The sequence below is a fragment of the Macaca thibetana genome, chromosome 8 (genome assembly GCF_024542745.1).
Source record: "Macaca thibetana thibetana isolate TM-01 chromosome 8, ASM2454274v1, whole genome shotgun sequence".
Taxonomy (NCBI): domain Eukaryota; kingdom Metazoa; phylum Chordata; class Mammalia; order Primates; family Cercopithecidae; genus Macaca; species Macaca thibetana.
In genome coordinates this window covers 100311118-100336317 of record NC_065585.1, presented here as the reverse complement: position 1 = coordinate 100336317, position 25200 = coordinate 100311118, and the positions used below count along the sequence as shown (strand labels likewise).

Genomic DNA, 25200 nt, shown 5'->3' with positions numbered 1-25200 from the left:
TAATACCATTCAGGACATAGGCATGGGCAAAAACTTCATGTCTAAAACACCAAAAGCAATGCAACAAAAGCCAAAATTGACAAATGGGATCTCATTAAACTAAAGAGCTTCTACACAGCAAAAGAAACTACCATCAGAGTGAACAGGCAACCTACAGAATGGGAGAAAAGTTTTGCAATCTACTCCTCTGACAAAGGGCTAATATCCAGAACCTACAAATAACTCAACCAAATTTACAAGATAAAAACAACCCCATCAAAAAGTGGGCAAAGGATATGAACAGACATTTCTCAAAAGAAGACATTCATACAGCCAACAGACACATGAAAAAATGCTCATCATCACTGGTCATCAGAGAAATGCAAATCAAAACCACAATGAGATACCATCTCACACCAGTTAGAATGGCAATCATTTAAAAAGTCAGGAAACAACGGGTACTGGAGAGGATGTGGAGAAATGGGAACACTTTTACACTGTTGGTGGGATTGTAAACTAGTTCAACCATTATGGAAAACAGTACGGCGATTCCTCAAGGATCTAGAACTAGAAGTACCATATGACCCAGCCATCCCATTACTGGGTATATACCCAAAGTATTATAAATCATGCTGCTATAAAGACACATGCACACGTATGTTTATTGTGGCACTATTCACAAGAGCAAAGACTTGGAATCAACCCAGATGTCCATCAGTGACAGACTGGATTAAGAAAATGTGGCACATATACACCATGGAATACTGTGCAGCCATAAAAAAGGATGAGTTTGTGTCCTTTGTAGGGACACGGATGAAGCTGGAAACCATCATTCTCAGAAAACTATCACAAGAACAGAAAACCAAACACTGCATGTTCTCACTTATAGGTGGGAATTGAACAATGAGATCACTTGGAGACGGAAGGGGAACATCACACACCGGGGCCAATTGTGGGGAGGCGGGAGCGGGGAGGGATTGCATTGGGAGTTATACCTGATGTAAATGATGAGTTGATGGGTACTGATGAGTTGATGGGTGCAGCGCACCAACATGGCACATGCATACATATGTAACAAACCTGCATGTTGTGCACATGTACCCTAGAACTTAAAGTATTAAAAAAAAAAAAAACTGTCCATACTACCCAAAGTGATCTGCAGATTCAATGTATTCCCTATAAAAATTCCAATAACCTTCTTCACAGAAATAAGGAACAAACCTAAAATTCATATGAAATGGCAAAAGACCCCAAATAGCCAAAGCAATCATGAGCAAAAAGAACAAAGCTGGAGAAATCTCACTACCCGATTTTAAACTCTATTGCAAAGCTGTGGTATTTGAAACAACACAGTGCTGGCATAAAAATAGACACATTGACCAGTGGAACAGTATAGAAATTCCAGAAGTGAACCGATACATCTATCGTCAGTTGATTTTCCACAAAGGTGCCACAAATACCCAATGAGGAAAGGACAAGTCTCTTCTGTAAAGGGTGTTGGGAAAAGTAGATATCCATATGCAGAAGAATAAAGTTAGACCCTTATCTCACCCCACATGCAAAAATCAATTCAGAATGGGTTAAAGACTTAAACATACCTCCTGAATTTGAAAAACGAATGGAAGGAAACATAGGGGGAAAGCTTCTTCATATTGGTCTGGGAGATGATTTTTTGAATTTGACCCCAAAACAGGTAACAACAGCAAAAATAGACAGATGGGATTACATCAAACTAAAAACTTTTGCATGATAAAGGAAACAAGCAACAGAGTGAAGAGACAAACTACAGATTGGAGAAAATATTTGCAAGCCATACATCTAATAAGAGGTTTCTAACCAGTCTGTATAAGGAACTTAAGCAACTGAATATCAAGAGAACAGATAACTGAATTTAAAAAGCATGAAGGACCTGAATAAACATCTTCAAAAGAAGATATACAGCTGGTTAACAGGCATATGAAAAAATGCTCATCACTGATCACCAGGGAAATATAAATTAAAACCACAATGAGGTGTCACCTCACACCTATCAGAATGGCTATTATCAAAAAGGTGAAAGATAAGTGTTGGTGAGGATGTGGAGCAGAGGGAACCCTTATGCACTGTTGTTGGGAATGTAAATTAGTACAGCCATTATGGAAAACTGTACAAAAAGCTAAAAATAGAATTACCATATGATCCAGCAATCCTGCTTTTGTGTATATAGCCAAAGGATTTGAAACTGGTATGTTGAAGAGATACCTGCACTTCCACATTTCTTGCAGTATTATTCAAGGTACCCAGTTTATGGAAGCAACATAAGTGCCGATTAGCTAATGGATGGATAAAAAAGATGGGGTGTATATGTGCACAATGAAATACTGTTCAGCCTTTATTCATCGATTGATCGAGACAGGATCTCACTCTATCACCCAGACTGGAGTGATGTAGATTGACCAGGGCTCACTGCAACCTCAAACTCCCAGGCTCAGATGATGCTCCCACTGTAGCCTTCCTAGTAGCTTCTGGGAGCACAGGCATGCACACACTCAGCCTTTTTTTTTTTTTTTTTTTTGGTAGAGATGGGGTCTCACTGTGTGGCCCAGGCTGGTCTTGAACTCCTGGGCTCAAGCAGTCCTCCTGCCTTGGCCTGTCAAAGTGCTGAGATTAAAGGCATAAGCCAACGTGCCCATGCTCCCAAAGAAGGAAATTCTGTCATTTTCAACAACATGAACAAACCTGAAGGACATTGTGCTAAGTGAACTAAGCCAGGCACAGAAAGACAAATAAATCTAAAACAATTGAACTCATAGAAGCAGAGAATAGAATGGTGTTTACCAGAGGCAGGGGGGCGAGGGGAATGGGGAGATGATAGTCAGAGGGCACAGAGTTTCCGTTAGGAGGAATACAGTTTTTTGAGATTTATTGCAAAGCATGGTGACCATAGTTGTTAATAATGTGTATTTCGCAATTCTGAGGGAGCAGATTTCAAATGTTCTCACCATAAAACAAAAATTTGAGGCAATGGATATTAATTAGCTTGATTTAATAAGTCCACATTGTATACATATATCATAATATCAGTTTGTACCCATAAATACAGTTTGTCAATGTAAATTTTGAAAAATTTTTTTCATGAATTGAAATAAACAAGATATACATTGTGTTCCGCAAAGTGGTCTTTTCATTTACCAAAGTCTTATAGGCATATTTCTTATCAATACTCAGTTTTCAATCTTTCTTTCTTCCTAGAATGCTTTCCTTTTTTTTTTTTTCCTTTTGTTGAGATATGGCACACACAGAAAAGCATTCTACAAAGAGTGATAATTTTGCATGTATGTTTTGCATATCTCCTATAACCTCTACTCAGATTGAGATACAGAACATTTCCAGCTCCTCCCTACTCAATACCTCTATGCCAAAGATAGCCATGATTCTGACTTCCCTGCCATTAATTAGTTTTGCCTGTTCTTGAATGTCTTGTAAGTAGAATCATACAGTATGTACTCTCGTGTTTGTCTTAAATTCAACATAATGTCTGTGAGATTTATCCATATTGTTACACAGTATCTGTTTTAAATAGTTGTTTGATATATACAGCCTCACCAACATTGATTCCTTCTTTGTCAATTTGATATTTATTGAATGGCTACTTTGTGTCCAGCATCCCTGATAAAACTACCAGCCACATAGACATGGTGTCCACCCTCAGGAGGTTCATAAGTGGGGAAAACATTTTAATTAACTATGAGAACAAAACTGCTGTTGTAACAAGTGGTACAGAGAAGGGTACAATGTTATGAAAGTTTACACAGGGTATATTTTTAACTTAGTTTAGGAGGTCGTGAACATTTTACCTGAGAAAGTAAAGGATATTTAAATCTAAAAGTCACCGATACCTTCATGGAGGGAAGAACTTACTTAAAGACCCTGCAGGATGGTGGAATATGGTGAGCACTGCTATGGAAAGGAAAGGTGCAAGTGTTTACTGCACAGAGGGTGAGCGTTGTACAGATCAGAATGAAAAGGTAGATGGAGCCAGACCATGCAGAGCCGTGTCTTTTTTCTAAGGGCTATAAGAGGCTGGGCACTGTGGCTCATACCTATAATCCCAGCACTTTGGGAGGCCAAGGTGGATGTATCACCTAAGGTCAGGAGATCAAGACCAGCCTGACCAACATGGTGAACCTCCATCTCTACAAAAGTAAAAAAATTAGCCGGGCGTGGTGGCGCGCGCCTGTAATCCCAGCTACTAGGGAGGCTGAGGCAGGAGAATAGCTTGAACCGGGGAAGTGGAGTTTGCAGTGAGCCGAGATTGTGCCATTGCACTCCAGCCTGGGCAACAGAGCGAAACTGCGTCTCAAAAAAAAAAAAAAAAAAAAAAAAAAAAGACATAATCTAAGGGCTATAAGAAGCAGTTGAAGGCTTGGCGGTTGGGGGGATTAACGAATTGCATTTACATTTTGAAAAATATTCTGGCTGCAGGTATAAAATTAATTGGAAGAGGCCAGGGTGATGAGGGATAATTAGTTAGGAAGAAATTTGTAATACTTTGGAAGGGAGATAGTGGTACCTTAGACTAGGAGGTGCTGAAGAATATGAAGACAATTGGGTGGACTCAAAATGGTATATAAAATCAGCATATTTTGATGGTTGGTATGGGGGGAGTTGACGTTCATGTTTTTAACTTAAGCAAATACACTGCAGAGGGTATAAACCACTGATATTGGAAAACTGAAAGAAGATCTGCTGTGGAAGGAAGCTGAATGTGTCATGAGTGTAGTTTGGGGGACATCAAATCCGAATGGTATTGAAAAATCAAGAGGAAATGTGAAACTGACAGTCTAGAGTTCAGAACAGGAGTCCGAACTGGAGATATCTCTTTGGCTATCTCTTAATTGAAGCTGTAAGTGTGGATTAAATCACTTTAGGGGAGAATATTGGGTAAGAAGGAAAAAATCTGTCCCCTGAGCCTTGAACTTTGGCCTTTAATTGTTGGGTAGAGGAGCAACTGGCAGAGCGGCCAGAGGGGTAGGAGGAAAGCCAGGTGAGTGTGGGTGCCAAAAAGAGGATTTTACTGGAAACATCAGTCCTTTTCATTTTGTCTGAGCTGACAAGTGAGACATCATTTTGTAGTTTTAGGAGAAATTTGAAATGTGAATGGATCTAAGTATGCTCTTTGTTAGTGCAAGTTTTTATATCTGTTTGGTCTTTTAAGTTGTTTTATCTGCTTTACAGCTTTCAGAATTTTATTGCTCTTGACATCTCTCTCATTCTTTTTGTCTATGCAGATTCATGTCCCCTACTTAGGTTTTTAAAAATTGATAGACTTTTTAAGAGCTGTTTTACCTTCAGAGCAAAATTGAGTGGAAAAGAGTTCAGTATGGGATGGTGAAAAGGTTCTGGAGGTGGCTGGTGGTGATGGTTGTGCAACAGTATGAATGTATTGGATACCACTGAACTGTGCACTTTAAAATGGTTAAAATGGTAAATTTTATGTTGTGTATATTTTACAATGTTTAAAAAGTTTTTAAAATATGAGCAAGAAAATACAGTGAGTTCCTATATCCCCCTTGCCCACCACACACTGCCTTCCCCCACCACAGTGGTATATTTGTTACAATAGATAAACCAACACTGGCACATCAATACTGCTCAAAGGCCATCGTGAACATTAGTGTTCACTCTTGGTGTTGTACATCCTATGGGTTTTGACAAATGTGTTTTATATATCTACCGTTGTAGTATAACAGAATAGTTTCTCGGCCATAAATATCCTGTGTATTCCGCCTATTTATCCGTCTCCCCAAACCCGGGAAGCCCTAATCTTTTTATCTACTGTCTGCATAGTAAGTATACAATTTGATAAATTTTGACCTGTGTATATGCCTCTGAAGCTATCCCCACAAGCAAGGCAATGAAGGCATTCATCACTTCTAAAAGTGTCCTCATGTCCCATTGTAACCCCTTCTTTCCTGCTACCCTCTTTCCCATCCCCAAGCAAACACTGCTCTGCTTTCTGTCATTTTAGATTAATTTGCATTTTCTAAATTTTATATAAATGGACTCAGTGTGTTTTGAGGGAAGAAATGTGACTTCTTTCATGTGGTATAATTTTGTGATTCATGTTGTTATCTGTATCAATAGTTCGTACATTTCCCATTGTATGGATATACCACGATTTACATATCCATTCATCTGTTGATGAACATGTGGGTTATTTCCAGTGGGGCTATTACAAATAAAAGTGCTGTGAACATTAGTGTACAATTCTTTGTATGAACATATGCTTCAATTTCCCTTGGGTGTATTCTGTTCCACCTAGGAGAGGAGTGGCTGGATCATATGGTAGGTCTATGCTTAATATTCAAGAAACTGCCAAACTGTTTCCAAAGCCAGTGTGACATTTACGTTTACATCAACAGTGTATGAGGATTCCTGTTGCTCCACAGTCTCACCACCACTTGCTAAGGTCAGTCTTTTCATTTTAGCCATTCTAGTGGCTGTCTAGTGGTTTTAATTTTCATTTCAATAATGATTAATGATGTTTCCTTTGCCAGTCATTAAAAAAAAAAAGAATTTAAATTCATTGTTGATGCTGTAGAACTTGTAGTTAGTTCTTGGTGAACCTACACAGTACATATACCAGAAATACAGTGAATGCTTTGCCCTGATTCAACTTTGGTTCCCTTTACCTTGATCTGAAAGAAATTTGGTTCTCTCCTAACAGGACTACTTTGTCAGACTTCTCAAGTGATGGCTGTTGTTTCTCCCACAGGCTTCATATACCAGGAAACTCATGGTGGTGCTTCTCCATATTGCTTCTAGCCACACCTTCATTTTTCCTAAAGCCCTATAATTTTGAATCTTGTGACAACATTCTCTGCCCTTCATTGTTACTGTAATTCTCCCTCATTTCCCAACAATTTGGATGGATATAGTACTCTTGTCTAAACTCTTAGTGATTTAAGTATGCACTTAGATGATTTTTCATATTGTTGCCTCTGTTTCTTGAGCTGTTCTCCATTAATCTTGTCTTCCACTCAACTTCCATCTTCACCTACTCATTCCCATGATTATGCCCTATACCCTATAATTATGAATAATATGTAATCCCTCAACAATCTCAGTTTTCTATTTACCTCTATTTGATCACTACTTCCTGTCATTCCCTGTCACTTGCTCTGGTACCAAGATGCCAAGAATTCTTCAGTTCTCTAGCACTGATGGGACTTCAACATGGCCCTTCACCTGTATGCTGTTCTGTCTCTTTCCTTTTAGTCAGTTGAGATTCCATGGCCAATCGTATTCGCTCTTTGTACACATTTTTAGTTCCTTGGCTCTTCTCGTATTTCTTTGTATTTGTTTGACAGTACCACAACTCTGGTTAAATCTACTCAAAATCATCTCTTTACCAGTTCTCCCCTCTTTCCTGCATCATCAGTTGTCCCTCCTCTACTGGATCATATCCTTAAGCATAGAAGCAAACTGTTATTTCTTTTATCTTTAAAAATATTTCTCCACTGGGCGCTGTGGCTCATGCCTGTAATCCCAGCACTTTGGGAGGTGGAGATGGGCGGATCACTTGAGGTCAGGAGTTCAAGATCAGCCTGGCCAACATGGGCACCCAAAATCCCATCACTTGAGTTTCAGTATGGCATTCCAGAGATGTATAGAAATTACTTATAAAAGTTGGAAGAGGCCAGGAACTAGATGCCGACTTTAGATACCAGGAAAGTTTGATTTCTTCTAATTTTCCCCAGATAAGGAGTTTTGCCTCCTGGTGGCCTGTTAGTCACTGGGTGGGCTTTGCTCCCTTCTAAATTCCTCAGATGAGAAGTTTTTGTCTCCAGGGTCTGTCCAGTGGTCACCAGGTGATTTTCGCTTTCCTCAGTCTCTACAAAAGTATAATTAGCTGGGCATGATGGCGCATGCTTGTAGTCCTAACTTCCCATGCCTGGGAGGCTGAGGCAGGAGGATCACTGAGTCTAGAAGTCGGATTGTGCTACTGCACTCCAGGCTGGGCAACAGAGCTGGATTCTGTCTCAAAACAAAACAAGGCCCAAAAAACCTGCACTTGTCAGGGCTACCATGATGTATATATTGCTTTTTTTTTTTTTTTTTTAAGACAGCGTCTTGCTCTTGTCACCCAGGCCGGAGAGCATTGGCACGATTTCGGCTCACTGCAACCTCCACTTCCCGGGTTCAAGTGATTCTCCTGCCTCAGCCTCCCGGTTAGCTGGGATTACAGGTGCCCACCACCATGCCCAGCTAATTTTTGTATTTTTAGTAGAGTTTCACCGTGTTTTAGGGGTTTCACCGTGTTGGCCAGGCTGGTCTCAAACTCCTGACCTCGGGAGATCCGCCCGTCTCGGCTTCTCAAAGTGCTGGGATTACAGGCATGAGCCACCGTGCCCAGCCATACATTGCTAACTTTAATGGTCCATTCTCAGTTCTTCTCCTAACCTGTCAGCGTCATTTGATAACACTTATCATGTTTACCTCCTTGTAACACATTTAAAATTTGACTTCCAGGATACTGAAGTGGTTCTTTAGTAAAAAATCAGATTTTCTCCTGAGAACCCTGCATTAGTGTCCCATTTCACTCAGGCTAAGAACCGAAGTACTTACAGTAGTACATGAGATCCTAAGTGATGTGGGCCACTTGTCACCACTCTGGCCTCATTCACCCAGCATCCTTTCCCACAGCGACTCCCTGGCTCATCCCAGGCCCACCAAATATCTCATGCCTAAATGCTTTGGTGTGGCTGATCCTCTGCCTCTCTATCAGGTGTTCCCTTCCCACTCTCCTCACCACCTTCCAGCGCCCCCGACATTGGTAAGTTTTTCAGTGGAGCCTGCCCTGCCCACCCTTTTTAATATTGCCACCTCCTCTTATCCTGCTCTATTGTAGGTGTCCGGAAAATATTTGTTGAATAAATGAATATGGAATTACACAATTTAACTGTAAAATTAAAAGAAAGCTAATTTATCTTTTTTTGGCCTTTTGTTTTCAAGAAGGGTTTACCACTCTTGTTTTCTGTCAACATTTTCTCTGACACCAATTAGGTGCCCTGTAGTTCCATTGGATTCTGATCCTAATTACCTGAGTTAGCTCAGACCTCACAAGTTAAGGGCATAATCCTTCAATTCTGACAGGAACTACACAGAATAAGTATTGAGAAAAGAACTTTTATCTGAGGAATGAGTCCTTTTAAATTATAAGACCCAGAGAGACATTAAGATGGATCAGCAGTCACATCCTACTCCCGCTTTGCACTGTGTGTTCATCTTATGAAAGTGCTTGCTGTTGCCACAAGTAGCTGTACGTTAACCTAATAAACCCGCACCGGACAGTCTAATCCACACCTGTAACTTAAAGGTGTCTAGCCAGTCACTAATCAATGCTATTTCTGTAAATCAGTGAGAATTCCTAACAACTTTGTATCAACCTACTCTCTGTCTCCCCACCCCCCCTTTTTTGAAACCTTTAAATACAAACCTGCACATAACAAAGGCCAAATGGAGCTCATATCCAAGGTTACTTGGGTCTAAGTGTTTTCGGCAGCTGTCTTTGCTTTGGTTCAGGTAAACTCTTTAAATCATATTTTGTGCTTCATCCTCTTCGTTTTGGGTTGACAGTACAGACCCCACAAATTCAAGTTAAGGTCCCAGTGCCAAAAGACAACTAGTTGGAAATAGTCCTCAGTGCCACCTGTATTTTACCCAGCCAACCACAGATTCAAGGGTTCCCATGACCAGCAGGGGCTTTAAGAGCAGGGCCCTTAAGTTGGATAATTTGTTAGAATGACTCACAGCACTCCAGAAAGCACTATAATTACAATCAGTTTTATTATAAAGGATACAGCTCGGTAACAGCCAATGTAAAAGAAGCATATGGCAAAAAACAAAACTGGGGGCAGTGCAGAGCTTCCCTGCCCTCTCTGGGCATGCCTCCCACCCAGCGCGTTGAGGTCATCATCAGCCTGGGAGCTCGCCAAACCCTGTTGTTAATGGTTTTTATTTGGGATCTCATTGCATAGGTATGATTGAAGTCATTGGTCATGTGATTGAACTCAGTGTCCAGTACCTCCTCCCTTTCCCTTTGGGGCTGAATGTTCCAACCTCTAATAAGGTTGGTTCCTCTGTGACAAGCCCCCATCCTGAAGCAATAAAGGGGCCGACAAACTGTGGTATGGTTTAAAGGAGCTCCTTATGAACTACAAAAGACACTCCACTCAGGAAATTCCAAGAGTTTAGGAGATCAGTGCCAGGAAATAAGGGACAGAGACCAAATATAATTTTTATTATAACACAACCACATGCTTGATTGAAAGAGTAAGGTCAGAAGTGCCAAGTTGTGCCTCCAAGTGCCACTGGTTTTTGTTTTCAAAGTTTGAGAAGGGGGAAAAGAAAATAGGATGAAAGTCAAGCTGTGGCCCCTGCTGGAATGTCTCATAAATGGATATTTTTTGTCGTACACTAAGTTGTCTGTTGGAATCTATCCCTTATGTACCTGTATTGTTTATTTTGACTTAGGGCCTTAGTGTAAATTGCCAAATTTTTGTTGTCATTATGGATGTGAAATTTTATTATAGTCAACTCTAACACATATTTAATGGCAGAGTACCAAGATTATTTTAGGTCATTAAAAGGTTATTAGGAAATAGTCATGCCTAAGAATCAACGTATCTGTAAAAAACACTAAAATTTGCTAGTAAAGATGCTCTGGTTAAGAAATGAAACCAAATACGTTTGTTTTGGATCCCATCTTAATTTGCTTTCATTAAGAAAATTACATTGGGCCGAGGTGGGTGAATCACTTGAGGTCAGGAGTTCGAGACCAGCCTGGCCAACATGGTGAAACCCTGTCTCTACTAAATATAAAAAATTAGCCCAGCCTGGTGGTGGATGCCTGTAGTCCCAGCTACTAGAGAGGCTGAGGTGGGAGGATCACTTAAACCCCCGAGGCAGAGATCACACCATTGCACTCCAGCCTGGGCAACAAAGTGAGACATTCTCTCTCTCAAAAAAAAAAAAAAAAGAAAAGAAAGAAGATTGCATTGCTTAAATAATTCTAGCAGTAGAAGTAAAATTTAATTTTTTTTTTTTTTAATTTCTGTGAAGGCATTTGATGTAAGAAGACAATATACTTCTGGAATTTTTCTAAGAATTAAAATTAGTGGGCTTTTCCTTTAGCTTAAGCTATGACTGGTACAAAAGTTATAAACAAGTAAATGTGTTACTGGCAAATTAAGGAAATGATTTTGTGTATTTTCTTTTAGCAGGAGTTAAGACATAACGAGAAGCTAATAATAGCTTCTTACTCATGAAGAGCTTCCCCAGTAAGATTACCACTTGTTATTTACATATCTATGCAGAACTGTCATCTCTTAAGAGTTTTGAGAAAGTTACCTTTATATTGTTTTGTTCTAGCCTGCGACCATTAATTAAGGAATCTTTAGAAAACATTACTGAAATTGTGAAGTACTTATGGCAATGGAAGCTACGGCTAGATGCCTGCCTATATGGCTTCAGAATTTACCAGGGAAAGTAATATTGAATATGAGAAGGCTTAAGACTACCATTCTTGGTGTATTTTGCCTGAGTAGTAGATTGGAAACTTATTAAGTGCCGTCCCTTTAACCAAATTTACTGAGAAGCTGCTGTGTGCCAGCCACAAGGGATTGGGAAGGATAGCAAGGAATAAGAGGAAATGCCTGCCCTTCATGAACAAGAAGGTAATAGAATGACGCTGGTCTTTTTCTACTTGTGACCTAGTTTACAGAGCATGAAGGGGGTAATTAGCCACAGGACCTTAGTGTTTTACTACAACTGGTTATGTGTTGAACTCTCCTGATCTGTTTTAACAAAAATAATTATACTATCAACTCTGACAGTTAACTGTCTGATTGAGCTTGGGAAAATTACTTAATTTCTGAGTCTGATGTTCGTTAACTATAAGGATAATAATACCTACCTTCCCTGCAGTGCTTTTGTGAATGTGCAGTGCCTGGTTCAATGCCTGGTATGTTGCTGATATAATACAGATGTTACTGGTGTCATACATGGCATACATGATAGTAGCAACTGATTTTGTTGTCTACCCTTCTGAGCTCAGACATGATCCTTAGGTTTTGATTTGGTAGTCTTTCAAGGAATAAGCAGGCTGTATCATGCCTGATTTGAAACATTGTATTTGAACTTCTCTGAGTTCTTTTATTCATAAGATGTATTACTCTAAAATTGTACATGAAGTGTTTTATAACCTCGGAGATCTTGGAGTACATAATTTCTTGGACATTGTAAATTTTTTTTTTTTTTTTTTAAGTAAAGGTCTTTCTGGTGAGAGCAACACTAAGTCCTTCAACTGAGTGAACCTGACTTGCCTCTCGGGTGGTAGGTTCTGGTGGGTTCATGCCTTTCTTTGGCTTTGGATGGTCATCAGCTGCAGGGCACCAGATTCATGTGTGAGTCTTTTTTAGTTGGAAAGCAATACTTGATTGCTAATGATTATGCTTTTTAAGTGATAGCTTTTTAGGTTAAGGATCAAAAATAATATTGAATATTTTTTGACTTCTGAATTGATTTTTATAACTCTTTAATGTTTTAGTAAAAATCACTTCAGTTGGTCCCTAAAGTCCTGTGTGTCCTCCTTGCAGCCCCCATCCTTTTCGCTGCATATAATTGGACCAGGAATGAAAAAAGAGACTTTCTGGATCATTGAGGTTTTCCTGGGGATTTAGAATTGGGACTGAATGACAGCTGGTCTTCAAACAAATTGCTTGGACTGAAGTGATACAGGCTTGGAACATACTTGCAGCCATTTTTAGTATTGTTTATGGAGAAATAGGAAAAGGCTGGTCTATGGAGAGAAAATGGTGTAGATGGATAGAAAGAAACAAAGATGAAAGTCAGACAGTATTGTCCAATACTTGGTGAGGCCCAGCTATCTTTAGTACCATAATATCAGTGATCTTACAGTAAGTTGCCTTTTTTGCATAAGTTTGCTCAAATTGGTTTCTTTTTTTTAATTTTAATTTTAATTTTTATTTTTTATTATACTTTAAGTTCTAGGGTACATGTGCATAACGTGCAGGTTTTTTACATATATATACTTGTGCCATGTTGGTGTGCTGCACCCATCAACTCGTCATCACCCATCAACTCGTCATTTACATCAGGTATAACTCCCAATGCAATCCCTCCCCCCTCCCCCCTCCCCGTGATAGGCCCCAGTGTGTGATGTTCCCCTTCCCGAGTCCAAGTGATCTCATTGTTCAGTTCCCACCTATGAGTGAGAACATGCGGTGTTTGGTTTTCTGTTCTTGTGATAGTTTGCTGAGAATGATGGTTTCCAGCTTCATCCGTGTCCCTACAAAGGACACAAACTCATCCTTTTTTATGGCTGCATAGTATTCCATGGTGTATATGTGCCACATTTTTTTAATCCAGTCTGTCACTGATAGACATTTGGGTTGATTCCAAGTCTTTGCTCTTGTGAATAGTGCCGCAATAAACATACGTGTGCATGTGTCTTTATAGCAGCATGATTTATAATACTTTGGGTATATACCCAGTAATGGGATGGCTGGGTCATATGGTACTTCTAGTTCTAGATCCTTGAGGAATTGCCGTACTGTTTTCCATAATGGTTGAACTAGTTTACAATCCCACCAACAGTGTAAAAGTGTTCCTATTTCTCCACATCCTTTCCAGCACCTGTTGTTTCCTGACTTTTTAATGATTGCCATTCTAACTGGTGTGAGATGGTATCTCATTGTGGTTTTGATTTGCATTTCTCTGATGACCAGTGATGATGAGCATTTTTTCATGTGTCTGTTGGCTGTATGAATGTCTTCTTTTGAGAAATGTCTGTTCATATCCTTTGCCCACTTTTCGATGGGGTTGTTTTTTTCTTGTAAATTTGTTTGAGTTATTTGTAGGTTCTGGATATTAGCCCTTTGTCAGAGGAGTAGATTGCAAAACTTTTCTCCCATTCTGTAGGTTGCCTGTTCACTCTGATGGTAGTTTCTTTTGCTGTGCAGAAGCTCTTTAGTTTAATGAGATCCCATTTGTCAATTTTGGCTTTTGTTGCATTGCTTTTGGTGTTTTAGACATGAAGTTTTTGCCCATGCCTATGTCCTGAATGGTATTACCTAGGTTTTCTTCTAGGGTTTTTATGGTATTAGGTCTCAGAAGAACCTCAAATAAAGTAGCTTAAAATAATAATAGATGAGTATGATTATCCACGTGCCAAACAATGAAGTTAGCTCCCTTTCTTACACCATGCACAAATGGATTATAGACCTAAATGTAAGAGCCAAGTTATATAAAACTTAAAAGAAAACATACCAATAAATCTTCATGACTTTCGATTAGGCAGGAGCCTCTTAGATGTGACACAGAAAGTTCAAGATAGATAAATTGAACCTCATCAAAATTTGACACCGGTGACCTGGTGTAGTGGCTCATGCCTGTAATCTCAGCACTTTGGGAGGCCAAGGCAGGAGACTCACTTGAGGCCAGGAGTTTGAGACCAGCATGAGCAACATAGTGAGACTCCATCTCTCCAAAAAATAAAAAATAAAAAGAAAAGAAAGAAAAAATTTTATCCAGGCATGGTAGTATGTCTTACCACTAGCTACTCTGGAGGCTGAGGTGGGAAGATGACTTGAGCTCAGGTATACGAATACAAGGTTATAGTGAACTGTGATCATGCCACTTCACTCCAGCCTGGGCAACAGAGTGGGAACCTATCTCTTAAAAAAAAAGTAAAAACTTTGTTTGCAAAATATGCCATCAAGAAAGTAGAAAGACATGGCCGGTCACAGTGGCTCAAGCCTCTAATCCCAGCACTTTGGGAGGCTGAGGTGGGCAGATCACTTGAGGTCAGGTGAGGTCAGGAGTTCAAGACCAGCCTGGCTAACATGATGAAACCCTGTCTCTACTAAAAAATACAAAAATTAGCTGGGCATGGTGGTGCATGCCATGTAACTCCAGGTACTTGGGAGGCTGAGGCAGGAGAATTGGTTGCAGTGAGCTGAGATTGTGTCACTGCACTCCAACCTGGGCAACACAGTGAGACTCTGTCTCCAAAAAAAAAAAAAGAAAAGAAAGTGGAAAAACAGCCTACAAAATGGGAGAAAATATTCACATGTCATATGTCTGTTGGCTGGTATCCTGAATATTAAAACAAACAAAAAACCAAAACTCTTACAATTCAATAAAAAAGGCAACAGTTTTTCAATGTGCAAATAATTGAGTAGGCTTTTTGTCCAGAGAGGATATACAATGGCCAACAAGTACATGTAAAGATGCTCAGCATCATTAGCCATTAGGAAATTGCAGATCAAAACCACCGTGAGACACCACTTCACATCCACTAGGAGGGCTATAACTAAAAAGACAATAATGAGTGTTGGCAAGGCTGTAGAGAACATACATTGCTGGTGAGGATGCAAAATATAGCTGCTTTGGAAGAGTTTGGCCTTGCCTCACATTTTAAACATGGGACCCATCAGTTTCACTGCTAGGCATATACCCAAATGAAACAAATGTCCACACAGAAACTAGTACAGCAGTGTTCAAGGCATCATTATTCATAATGGCCCCAAAGTGGAAATAACCCAAGTTACATCAGCAAATAAATGAATAAACAAAATGTGATATATCTATAAATGGAATATTAATTAGCCACAAAAAGGAATGAAGTACTGATACATGCTGTAATATGGATAAACCTTAGAAAACGTGCTGATTGAAAGAAGCCAGACACAAAAGACCACATAGTGTATGATTTTATTTATATGAAATGTCCAGGATAGACAAATTCATAGAGACAGAAAGTAGATTATTGATTTTCAGGGGCTGGATAGAAGGGGAAACGGGAGTGATGGCTAATGGAGATAGGGTTTCTTTTTGGAAAGATGGAAGTGCTCTAAGACTAGATTGTGGTGATAGGTGTACCACTCTGGCTATACTAAAATGCATTGTCTACTGTAAATGGGTAAATTGTGTCATGTGGGTTATTTCTCAATAAAGCTGTTTTTAAAAGTAAATAGATAATGAAGTTAATATGTTATCCAATGATATGAGACAGGCTTCAAAAATAATCATAACAGATTTCTGTAGAGGTAACTTAGTTGTAACTTTAAAAAAACATGCTTATTACCTAAAATAAATACAGTTTTCTTTTTTCATAATAGGTAAAAATTCTGAATATCATGTTGCTTCATTTTAAGCTAATTTGAATAAAATTTAATACTGATTGTGTATTTATCAGTATGGGTTACAGTAAAAGTCGAAACATATGTTTTTTTCTTTACCTATCAGTCTCATTGTCTTTCTGTTTTTTTGAGGTGAATAGAGACAGTTGTAGTGTTATGGAAAGATTTTTGGACTTAGCAGTTGCTCAAGCAAGACAAACTTAGATGTTCTGTCTGTGGTCTTAGATAAATAATTTAATTTTTAGAGGATCAATTTCAAAACCTGTAAAATGACACTCATGCTGAGTTTGAAAAGTTTTGTCCTCCCTCCCTCCCTTCCTGCCTTCCTTCCTTCCTAGTGTTTATTAGAAATATGGGAAATTTTCCCATAGAAAATTTTCCTGGGAAAATATAAAGGATATTCAGATTCTATCCTCGTTTCAATGTGTTTGTCCATACTGGTGTTTTATCTTAAATTTTTTAAGTCTTTTGCAAACAACAGTGGTGTTCAGATGTGTCCAAAGCCTAGTACTACATCTGAGAAAATAGATTCTCAGTTTATATTATTTGAATACATCGGAATTTAGTGATGTTATTGGTGACCTTTGAAGTATTAGGTGATGGATTTCATTGAAATATTAACTGAAAAACTTATTTTAACTTTCTTTATATATTTATCAGTTTAAAGACTGCGTCATTGGCCAGGGGCAATGGCTTACGCCTGTTATCCCAGTACTTTGGGAGGCCAAGGTGGATGAATCACCTGAGGTCAGGAGTTCAAGATCAGCCTGGCCAACATGGTAAAACCCCGTCTCTACTAAAAATACAAAAATTAGCCGGGCATGGTGGTGTGGGCCTATAATCCTAGCTACTTGGGAGACTGAGGCAGGAGAATCGCTTAAACCTGGGAGGTAGAGGTTGCAGTGAGCCGAGATCGCACCATTGCACTCCAGCCTGCTTGGGTGACAGAGTGAGACTCTGTCTCAAAACAACAACAACAAAAAAACAACCAAAAAATGTGTCATTAATTATGTGTTAACAGTCAAGTTGACTTTTAAGAGAATCTGCAATTATGGTAGATTCTTGACTGTTTTTTGTTATTGTTGTTGTTGTTTTTGTTGGTTTTCTTTTGGAGACCGGGTCTCACTCTGTCGCCCAGGCTGGAGTGCAGTGGTGTAATCTTGGCTCACTGCAACCTCTGCCTCCTGGGTTCAAGGGGTTCTCAGACCACCTCAGCCTCCTCAGTAGCTGGGATTACAGGTGTGTCCCACCACACCAGGCTAATTTTTGTATTTCTAGTAGAGACAAAGTTTCACCGTGTTGGCCAGGTGTTGTCTTGAACTCCTGACCTCAAGTGATCGGCCCACCTCCGCCTCCCAAAGTGCTGGGATTACAGGGTGATCCACCACACCTGGCCAACTTGACTGTTACTAACATGTAAAGTTATTTAGTGGCTGATATGTGTCAAATACATTTTTATGTTGCAGTTAAGTGATGATATGCGATAAGATTCAATTTTCTTTGTTTAGCTTGATAGCTACATGATCTTAATATGTAAGCTTTTTCTTATTTTGCAGAGATCCTGCATATTTTGATGAAAATTGGCTAAACAGAATCAAAACTGAAGTAGGAGATAATTGGAGGCTAAAGGTATTTTATTTTTCCATCTGTTAAATCTTTAAATATTTGTATGTGTATAATATCTGTTGATTTTTTTGGTCTAATGTATCCGGTGAGCTTTAGAAACTTAGGTAGCCTGCAATGAAATAATGTAGAATTGAAGATTGAACTCACCTGGAGTTGTGCACCTATGCATAACATAATATGAGTTAGTAACGCATAGCGACCAAGGGCATGGAGCCAGTGTGCCTGTGTCCACATCATAGCTCTGCCATTTACTGTCTATGGGGAAGTGTTGTGACCTTCCTTTGCCTTGGTTTCCCCATTTGTAAAATGAGGATTAATATAGCTTCTGCCTCACAGAAATGAGTTATTATGCCAAGTACTTAGAACAGTACATGTGGTAGTTATAATAAGATAATATTGTTCATTATTAACTGTATCCTAAACACTCAGAGAATGAAACATTTCCATTTCCTTCCTAGTAACCTTTAAGTATTTTACAAGCTTCTTTAACCAAAACTTACAATAAGAAAAAAAGTTTACATTGCAACCAATTTCCCACCTAAATGTGTGCATATATATAGCTGAACAGGTATTTGCCCTTATGTTAGGCAGTGATGTTTGCATTTTATTTTTTAAAATGTTTGTTGTAATCCACTAAATTATTTTTTTAACTTTATATTTTGGTTTTTGTTTTTGAAATGGAGTCTTCTCTGTCCCCCAGGCAGGAGGGCAGTGGTGCAGTCTCGGCTCACTGCAACCTTTGTCTCCCTGGTTCAAGTGATTCTCCTGCCTCGGCCTCCCAAGCAGCTGAGATTACAGGCATCCGCCACCACACCCAGCTAATTTTTGCATTTTTGTAGAGATGGGGTTTAACCCTGTTGACCAGGCTGGTATCAAACTCCTGATCTCAGGTGATCCGCCCGCCTTGGCCTCCCAAAGTGCTGGAATTACAAGCATCAGCCACCACACCTGGCCTATATTTTGAAATAATTATAGATTCACAAGGAGTTGCAAAAAACGTGTACTAAGAGGTTATGTGTACCTTTTACCCAGTTTCTCCAGTGGTAACATCTTGCATAACTATAATACAATATCAAAACTAGGGAACTGGCATTGGTACAGTCCATATTTTATTCAGATTTCACCAAGGTTACTTGCAGTCTGTGTTAGTGCGTGCAGTTCTGTGTAGCTCTGTCTCATATGTAGCTTCTTATAACTACCACCACAGTGAAGACCCAGAACTATTCTATCACCACACAGCTTCCTGTGCTGCTTCTATATCCACATCCACACCACCCCTAATCCCATGCAACCCGTAATTTGTTCTCCATCTTTGTGATTTTAACATTAAATTGATTGTTATGACCCAATAGTTTTCCTGTCTAACAGTGGAGAAACCTGCAACCATTTCTTCTTGATACAGACTGGTGAAGACTCAGACATACAAATGATTTAAGCATGCAAGGCGCTGAACTTAAGACATGTTCAGCTTGAGTTATCTTTATATTTTCCCCAAGAAACATGTTTGATAACACAAATATTTATTTATTGCTTAAGTATTGGGTTTGCCAAAATCTAGTTCCTTCTTTTTACTAAGCTAGTAAATGAAAACTGTTTAATGGCACTGGGGTTTTTTGTTTGTTTTTTTAGTTGTTTTTTTTTTTTTTTTGAGACAGAGTCTCACCTTGTCACCCAGGCTGTAGTGCAGTGGTGCAATCTCGGCTCACTGCAACCTCCGCCTCTCGAGTTCAAAAGATTCTCCTGCCTCAGTCTCCCGAGTAGCTGGGACTACAGGTGCACACCATGATACCCGGCTAATTTTTGTATTTTTTAGTAGAGAGAGGGTTTTGCCATGTTGGCTAGGCTGGTCTTGAACTCCTAAGCTCAGGTGATCTGCCTGCCTTGGCCTCCCAGAGTGCTGGGATTACAGGCGTGAGTCACTGCGCCCGACCGGCCCTGTTTTAATTTCTAAACAATCTTTCAAGGGCAGGCAGTTTATTTATTTTTATTTACTTTTTTTGAGACAAGATCTCACTCTGTCACCCAGGATGGAGTACAGTGGCACAGTCTCAGCTTACTGCAACCTCCACCTCCTGAGCTCAACCACAGGTGCATGCCAACACACCAGGCTAACGTTTTAAATTTTTGTGGGGATGAGGTCTTGCTATATTGCTCAGTCCGGTCTTGAACTCCTAGGCTCAAGCCATCCTCCTGCCTCAACCTGGCAGGCCAGGCGCGGTGGCTAACACCTGTAATCCCAGCACTTTGGGAGGTCAAGGCAGGTGGATCACTTGCGGTCTGGAGTTCAAGACCAGCCTGGCCAAGATGGTGAATCCCCGTTGCTAGTAAAAATATAAAAATTAGGCCAGGCACGGTGGCTCACACCTGTAATCCCAGCATTTTGGGAGGGCGAGATGGGCAGATCACAGGTCAGGAGATGGAGACCATCCTGGCCAACATGGTGAAACCCCATTTGTACTAAAAATACAAAATTAACTGGGCGTGGTATTGCGCACCTATAGTCGCACCTACTCAGGAGGCTGAGGCAGGAGAATCACTTGAACCTTGGAGGCAGAGGTTGCAGTGAGCCGAGATGGCGCCACTGTACTCCGGCCTGGTGACAGAGCAAGACTCGGTCTCAAAAAAAAAAAAAATTAAGTTTTTTGGCGGGTGCCTGTAATTCCAGCTACCCTGGAGGCTGAGGCATGAGAATTGCTTGAACCCAGGAGGCGGAGGTTGCAGTGAGCCAAGATTGCGCCACTGCACTCCAGCCTGGGTGACAGAGCAAGACTCAGTCTCAAAAAAAAAAAAAAAATTTTTTTTAATGTTACAGCATGTTTAAAACAATTTATGATATTTAAAATAATGCTATTAATCATTTTGTGTCTGCTTACTGGCTTGATCAGGAGTTGTATATCTCCTCCCAGCAGGCACACAGATAGATATACATACCCACATATGCTGTCCCCAGTGTCATGAGTAGGGCAGTGGTAGTATATGGAGACGGGTAGAAAAGTTTATCATAGTCTTAACACTCAGGACTGAACTTCTTATTCTCTGTACTTTATTTTATGCTATACTTCAATTTTATGATGCCATTGATTAAAGACAAGATATATGACCGGGCACGGTGGCTCACGCCTGTAATCCCAACACTTTGGGTGGCCAAGGTGGGTGAATCACCTGAGGTCAGAAGTTCGAGACCAGCCTGGCCAACATGGTGAAACCCCATCTCTACTAAAAATACAAAAATTAGCCAGGTGTGGTGGCAGGTGCCTGTAATCCCAGCTACTCAGAAGGCTGAGGCACAAGAATTGCTTGAATCTGGGAGGCAGAGGTTGCAGTGAGCCGAGATCGCGCCATTGCACTCTAGCCTGCCTGGGCAACAGAGGGAGACTCTGTGTCAAAAAATAAATAAATAAAGATAAGTTATAGCTTTTTGTGATGTGATTTAAAAAACTACCATTTTAAATGAATGGCAGTTGATTTTCAAGGCATTTTAATTTCAAACATTAAAAATATGGGAAAATGAACATCCTAGAATGAAAGAGATAAAGCATATTATGCGTTTTCCATATCTACAAATTTTTATAGACATTTAAGCATGTTAATTTTATGAGACCTGTAAAAATAAATAAGCAAGTTTTCAATTTATTTTCTTCCTTTCAAATAAATATGCCTTTAATTAAGTACTGGATCACGTTGCTGTGATTCACGTTCTTATTTGAAAGCCTCAGTCCCTACAAGCTTGTTTTCTAGGATGTATCAACTACAGACACCAGCCAGGGAAAGCTAGATCAATAAAATAAAATCAATAGAGCTATATCACATACCCATTTAACCTAACACAAAACTGTATGAGTTGGGTCAAACAAAAAGAAAAAATTATAGTTTACAATAAATAGGGCAGGTGATTCTGCCCATTCTTCACCTAACATGGCTCATAAACATTTAGTTTGATGATCAACTGAAGAAACAGTAGTTTGTTTGTTTGTTTGTTTTTTCTGGTAGGGGAAGAATTTAAAGACATTATACTTTATGGGTTATTTAAAGAGATTTTACTATAATTTTTGCTTAATACTCTCTTTAGAAGTTAATTTCTATGTAGATGCAGTTTGACTTTTCTGGGGAGAATAGCTCTGAACTCAAGTCTTCATTAAGGATGGCATATTTTTACTTTACCCACAGAAAACCTAAATAATTTAATCTGATTGTTAAGTCTCATTCAGTTACCCTCCAGTTGTTGTCAGTGTGGTCATAACATTGAAAATTCTACATAATTGGAAACATAATTTGTTTTATAAATCTCTTGGATTATATAAAGCCATAATAGTACTTTTTGATGATGATGATAATAATTCAAATATGCTTTGAATTTTATTTTTTAATATTTACTTTATGATTAACTGCAGTGATTGGTTGGCTCAGAAATTTTTTGTGTTAAATTATGTTTTCATCTGTCATGCCTTTTACCCAGTTATTTTCTCTCTGTTTAAACAGATAAGCAATTTAAAGAAAATTTTAAAAGGAATCTTGGATTATAATCATGAGGTAAAGACTTTTTTCTCATTCTGCTTAGAAGTATTACTATAGGATAGTTTAATTTATAATAGTTTCAAGTTAAGGAAAAATTGCTTTCAAAATTAATCATCAGTTTGTCCTTCATTTTATAGTTTCTGTAATAGGATGATGGTTCAACCAACCATCTGTGAGTCAGTTAATAGATGGATGATCCTTTTCACTGTATTATGGGTAGTTTGTAAATGATTACTAATTAATGTCAAATTTTACTTTATGTCATCTATTAATTCTGTCTTTTCTTCCTTGTAAAGATAGTTTTAGAGTTCATGCACCATTGTCTACTTTCATTTTATTCCTTGGCAAACCCCCCACGCCTAGATGAACTCAGTTTGTCCTCTGAGCCTGCATCAGAACAGTCATTGCTGGGGAAGAAATCAGGCAGTGGAAAATAACTAGTTTTACTTTAAATTTCACAATCAAAGATGCCAAATGGACACAATACCATACCCTAGTTATTTCCCTACTGTGTTTTCCCGCAAGCTTACCTGCATTTAGTACCCATGTTTATACCCGTAGCACTGATCTTCCCCATCTCAGTAAGTGACGCTACCATTCACCATATTACTGAACCCCAGAACCTAGAAATCCTCCTACAATCCTTCTTTCTTCTAATATCATCTGCAAGACCCATTAGTCAAACCTTCAAAATAGAGCTTTCTTCAGCTGTGTGGCCACCAACTATGCCAAGCCATCATTCACTCTTGCTTAGGTTACTAAAGTAGTCTTGCTGGTGACCCTGATTTCACTGTTGTGTAATTTTTAAAAATTCAAAGGTGATCTCATCAGTCTCCTTAAAGTCCTCTGTGGTTTCTCCTTGCATTGAGAATCACATCCACATTCTTACCATGAACGACTTCCTAACTACTTTTCCCGCACCTAAGGCACTGGAGCCACATCCTCTCCTTCTGTGCCTGGAATCTGCCAAGTCCTTTTCTTCCTTAGCCTTTGCCCCACTGCTGTTGCCATGTGCAGTGTTCTTCCCTCAGCTCCTGGCATTTCTTGCTCTTGCTTATTTGAACTTTCTGTCACCTCCTTACAGAGAATTTCCCTGAGCATATGCTGTCTCAGCCAGGGCCACATTCACCCCTCAGCCCCATTTACTTAGTCACATCACCCTGTTTATTCCCTTTAATCCTGGCCATATCAGCAGTCTCTTTATTTGTTGGTTTATTATTTGGTTGTCTCATCCCATTACACTCTTTTCTTTTTTTTTTTTTTTTTTTTTTTTGAGACGGAGTCTCGCTCTGTCGCCCAGGCTGGAGTGCAGTGGCCGGATCTCAGCTCACTGCAAGCTCCGCCTCCCAGGTTCATGCCATTCTCCTGCCTCATCCTCCCAAGTAGCTGGGACTACAGGCACCCACCACCACGCCAGGCTAATTTTTTTGTATTTTTAGTAGAGACAGGGTTTCACCGTATTAGCCAGGATGGTCTCGATTCCTGACCTCATGATCCGCCCGCCTTGGCCTTCCAGAGTGCTGGGATTACAGGCATGAGCCACTGCACCCGGCCTTCTCTTCTCTTTTTTTGACAGAATCTTGCTGTGTCGCCCAGGCTAGAGTGCAGTAGCGCAATCTTGGTTCACTGCAACCTCTGCTTCCTGGGTTCAAGCGATTCTCCTGCCTCAGCTTCCCAAGAAGCTGGGACTACAGGCATGCACCACCATGCCCAGCTAATTTTTGTATTTTTGGTAGAGACAGGGTTTCACCATATTGACCAGGCTAGTCTCAAACTCCTGACCTTGTGATTCACCAACCTTGGACTCCCAAAGTGCTGGGATTACAGGCATGAGCCACTGTGCCTGGCCACCCCATTATGTTCTTAGAGCCATGAAATGAGGCCGGACCCAGACCTGATGTAGTCATTGGTACATCTCAGCCCTCAGGACAGTGCTATCACACTGCAGGCACTCAGAGTTTCCTAATCACGTCAAATAAATGTTAATTTCCAAGAAAAACATATTTAAGATACATGTAAGTGTGAACATAGGGTTGGTATAGGGTTGGTATTAGACATGTTGACAAAAAGTGTTTTTTTTTTTTTTCCTTTGTCCAGAAGTGCTTACATTTACTAGATCTTTTGGGCTTAGGAGAAGTGATCAGTTTTGTTCTGAGCATCATGCCTATTATATATAAAAAAAAAGTAGTTTTATAAAAAGTATTACAATAAAAAAGAATAGAAAATGTATGGCATTGAAGATAGTGATGCTGTTTCAGGAGTGTCATCCTGAGCCAACTCTTTCGCTCAGTGGAAGCCACCCAGAGGAAGTCCGAGCCATTATCCTTGCCTCGTACATAAGAAACCGAGGCACATGTGTACCTCTTTCTCTTCCCCTCTTGTAATTTTCCTTTCTTTCCTCCCCCTCACCCAGCCCCCTGACATTTTTGGGTCCTAGGCCTGCTGGTGTTACTTGTAGCCCCACATAGCATCCCCTAGCCTGAGCGTGCCTGAGAGGAAGAAGAAATCCACTCTCTGAAAATCGTGTGGTGTCTTTGGAACTTATGCCCTTTTAGAAACCTAATTATATTCATTACTACATGATTAGGAGAAAGAGTTGGAGCATGAGTAAAACTAAAATTAGTATGTGTAGTTGCAGTTTGCTTAATTTGAGCCTACACTGCCATTTAGTGAGCCCGTACCTGTATGATTCAGTATCAGTTTCCCCATTTATTCTCATAGCCCAAGGTTCTTTTCCTTCTTACTGCTTACTGTGATTTGAATTATATATTTATTTGTGCATTTACTAATTCATTTTGTGTGTTCTACTTCATAAACTAGATGAAGGTACTTGCCTGTAAATTTAAACGTTTTGCAAATGCATACCTCTTTG

General features: G+C 39.7%; 1 protein-coding gene across 1 annotated transcript in view; it reads left to right on the top strand.

Moving 5' to 3' along the window:
* Positions 1–25200, top strand: part of HOOK3 (hook microtubule tethering protein 3) — a 137895-nt gene that overhangs the window by 12732 nt on the left and 99963 nt on the right. Inside the window, exons 3-4 of the mRNA XM_050800387.1 lie at positions 17744–17816; positions 22293–22343. Coding sequence (XP_050656344.1) covers positions 17744–17816; positions 22293–22343 — 124 coding nt within the window. The remainder of the gene's footprint in view (positions 1–17743; positions 17817–22292; positions 22344–25200) is intronic.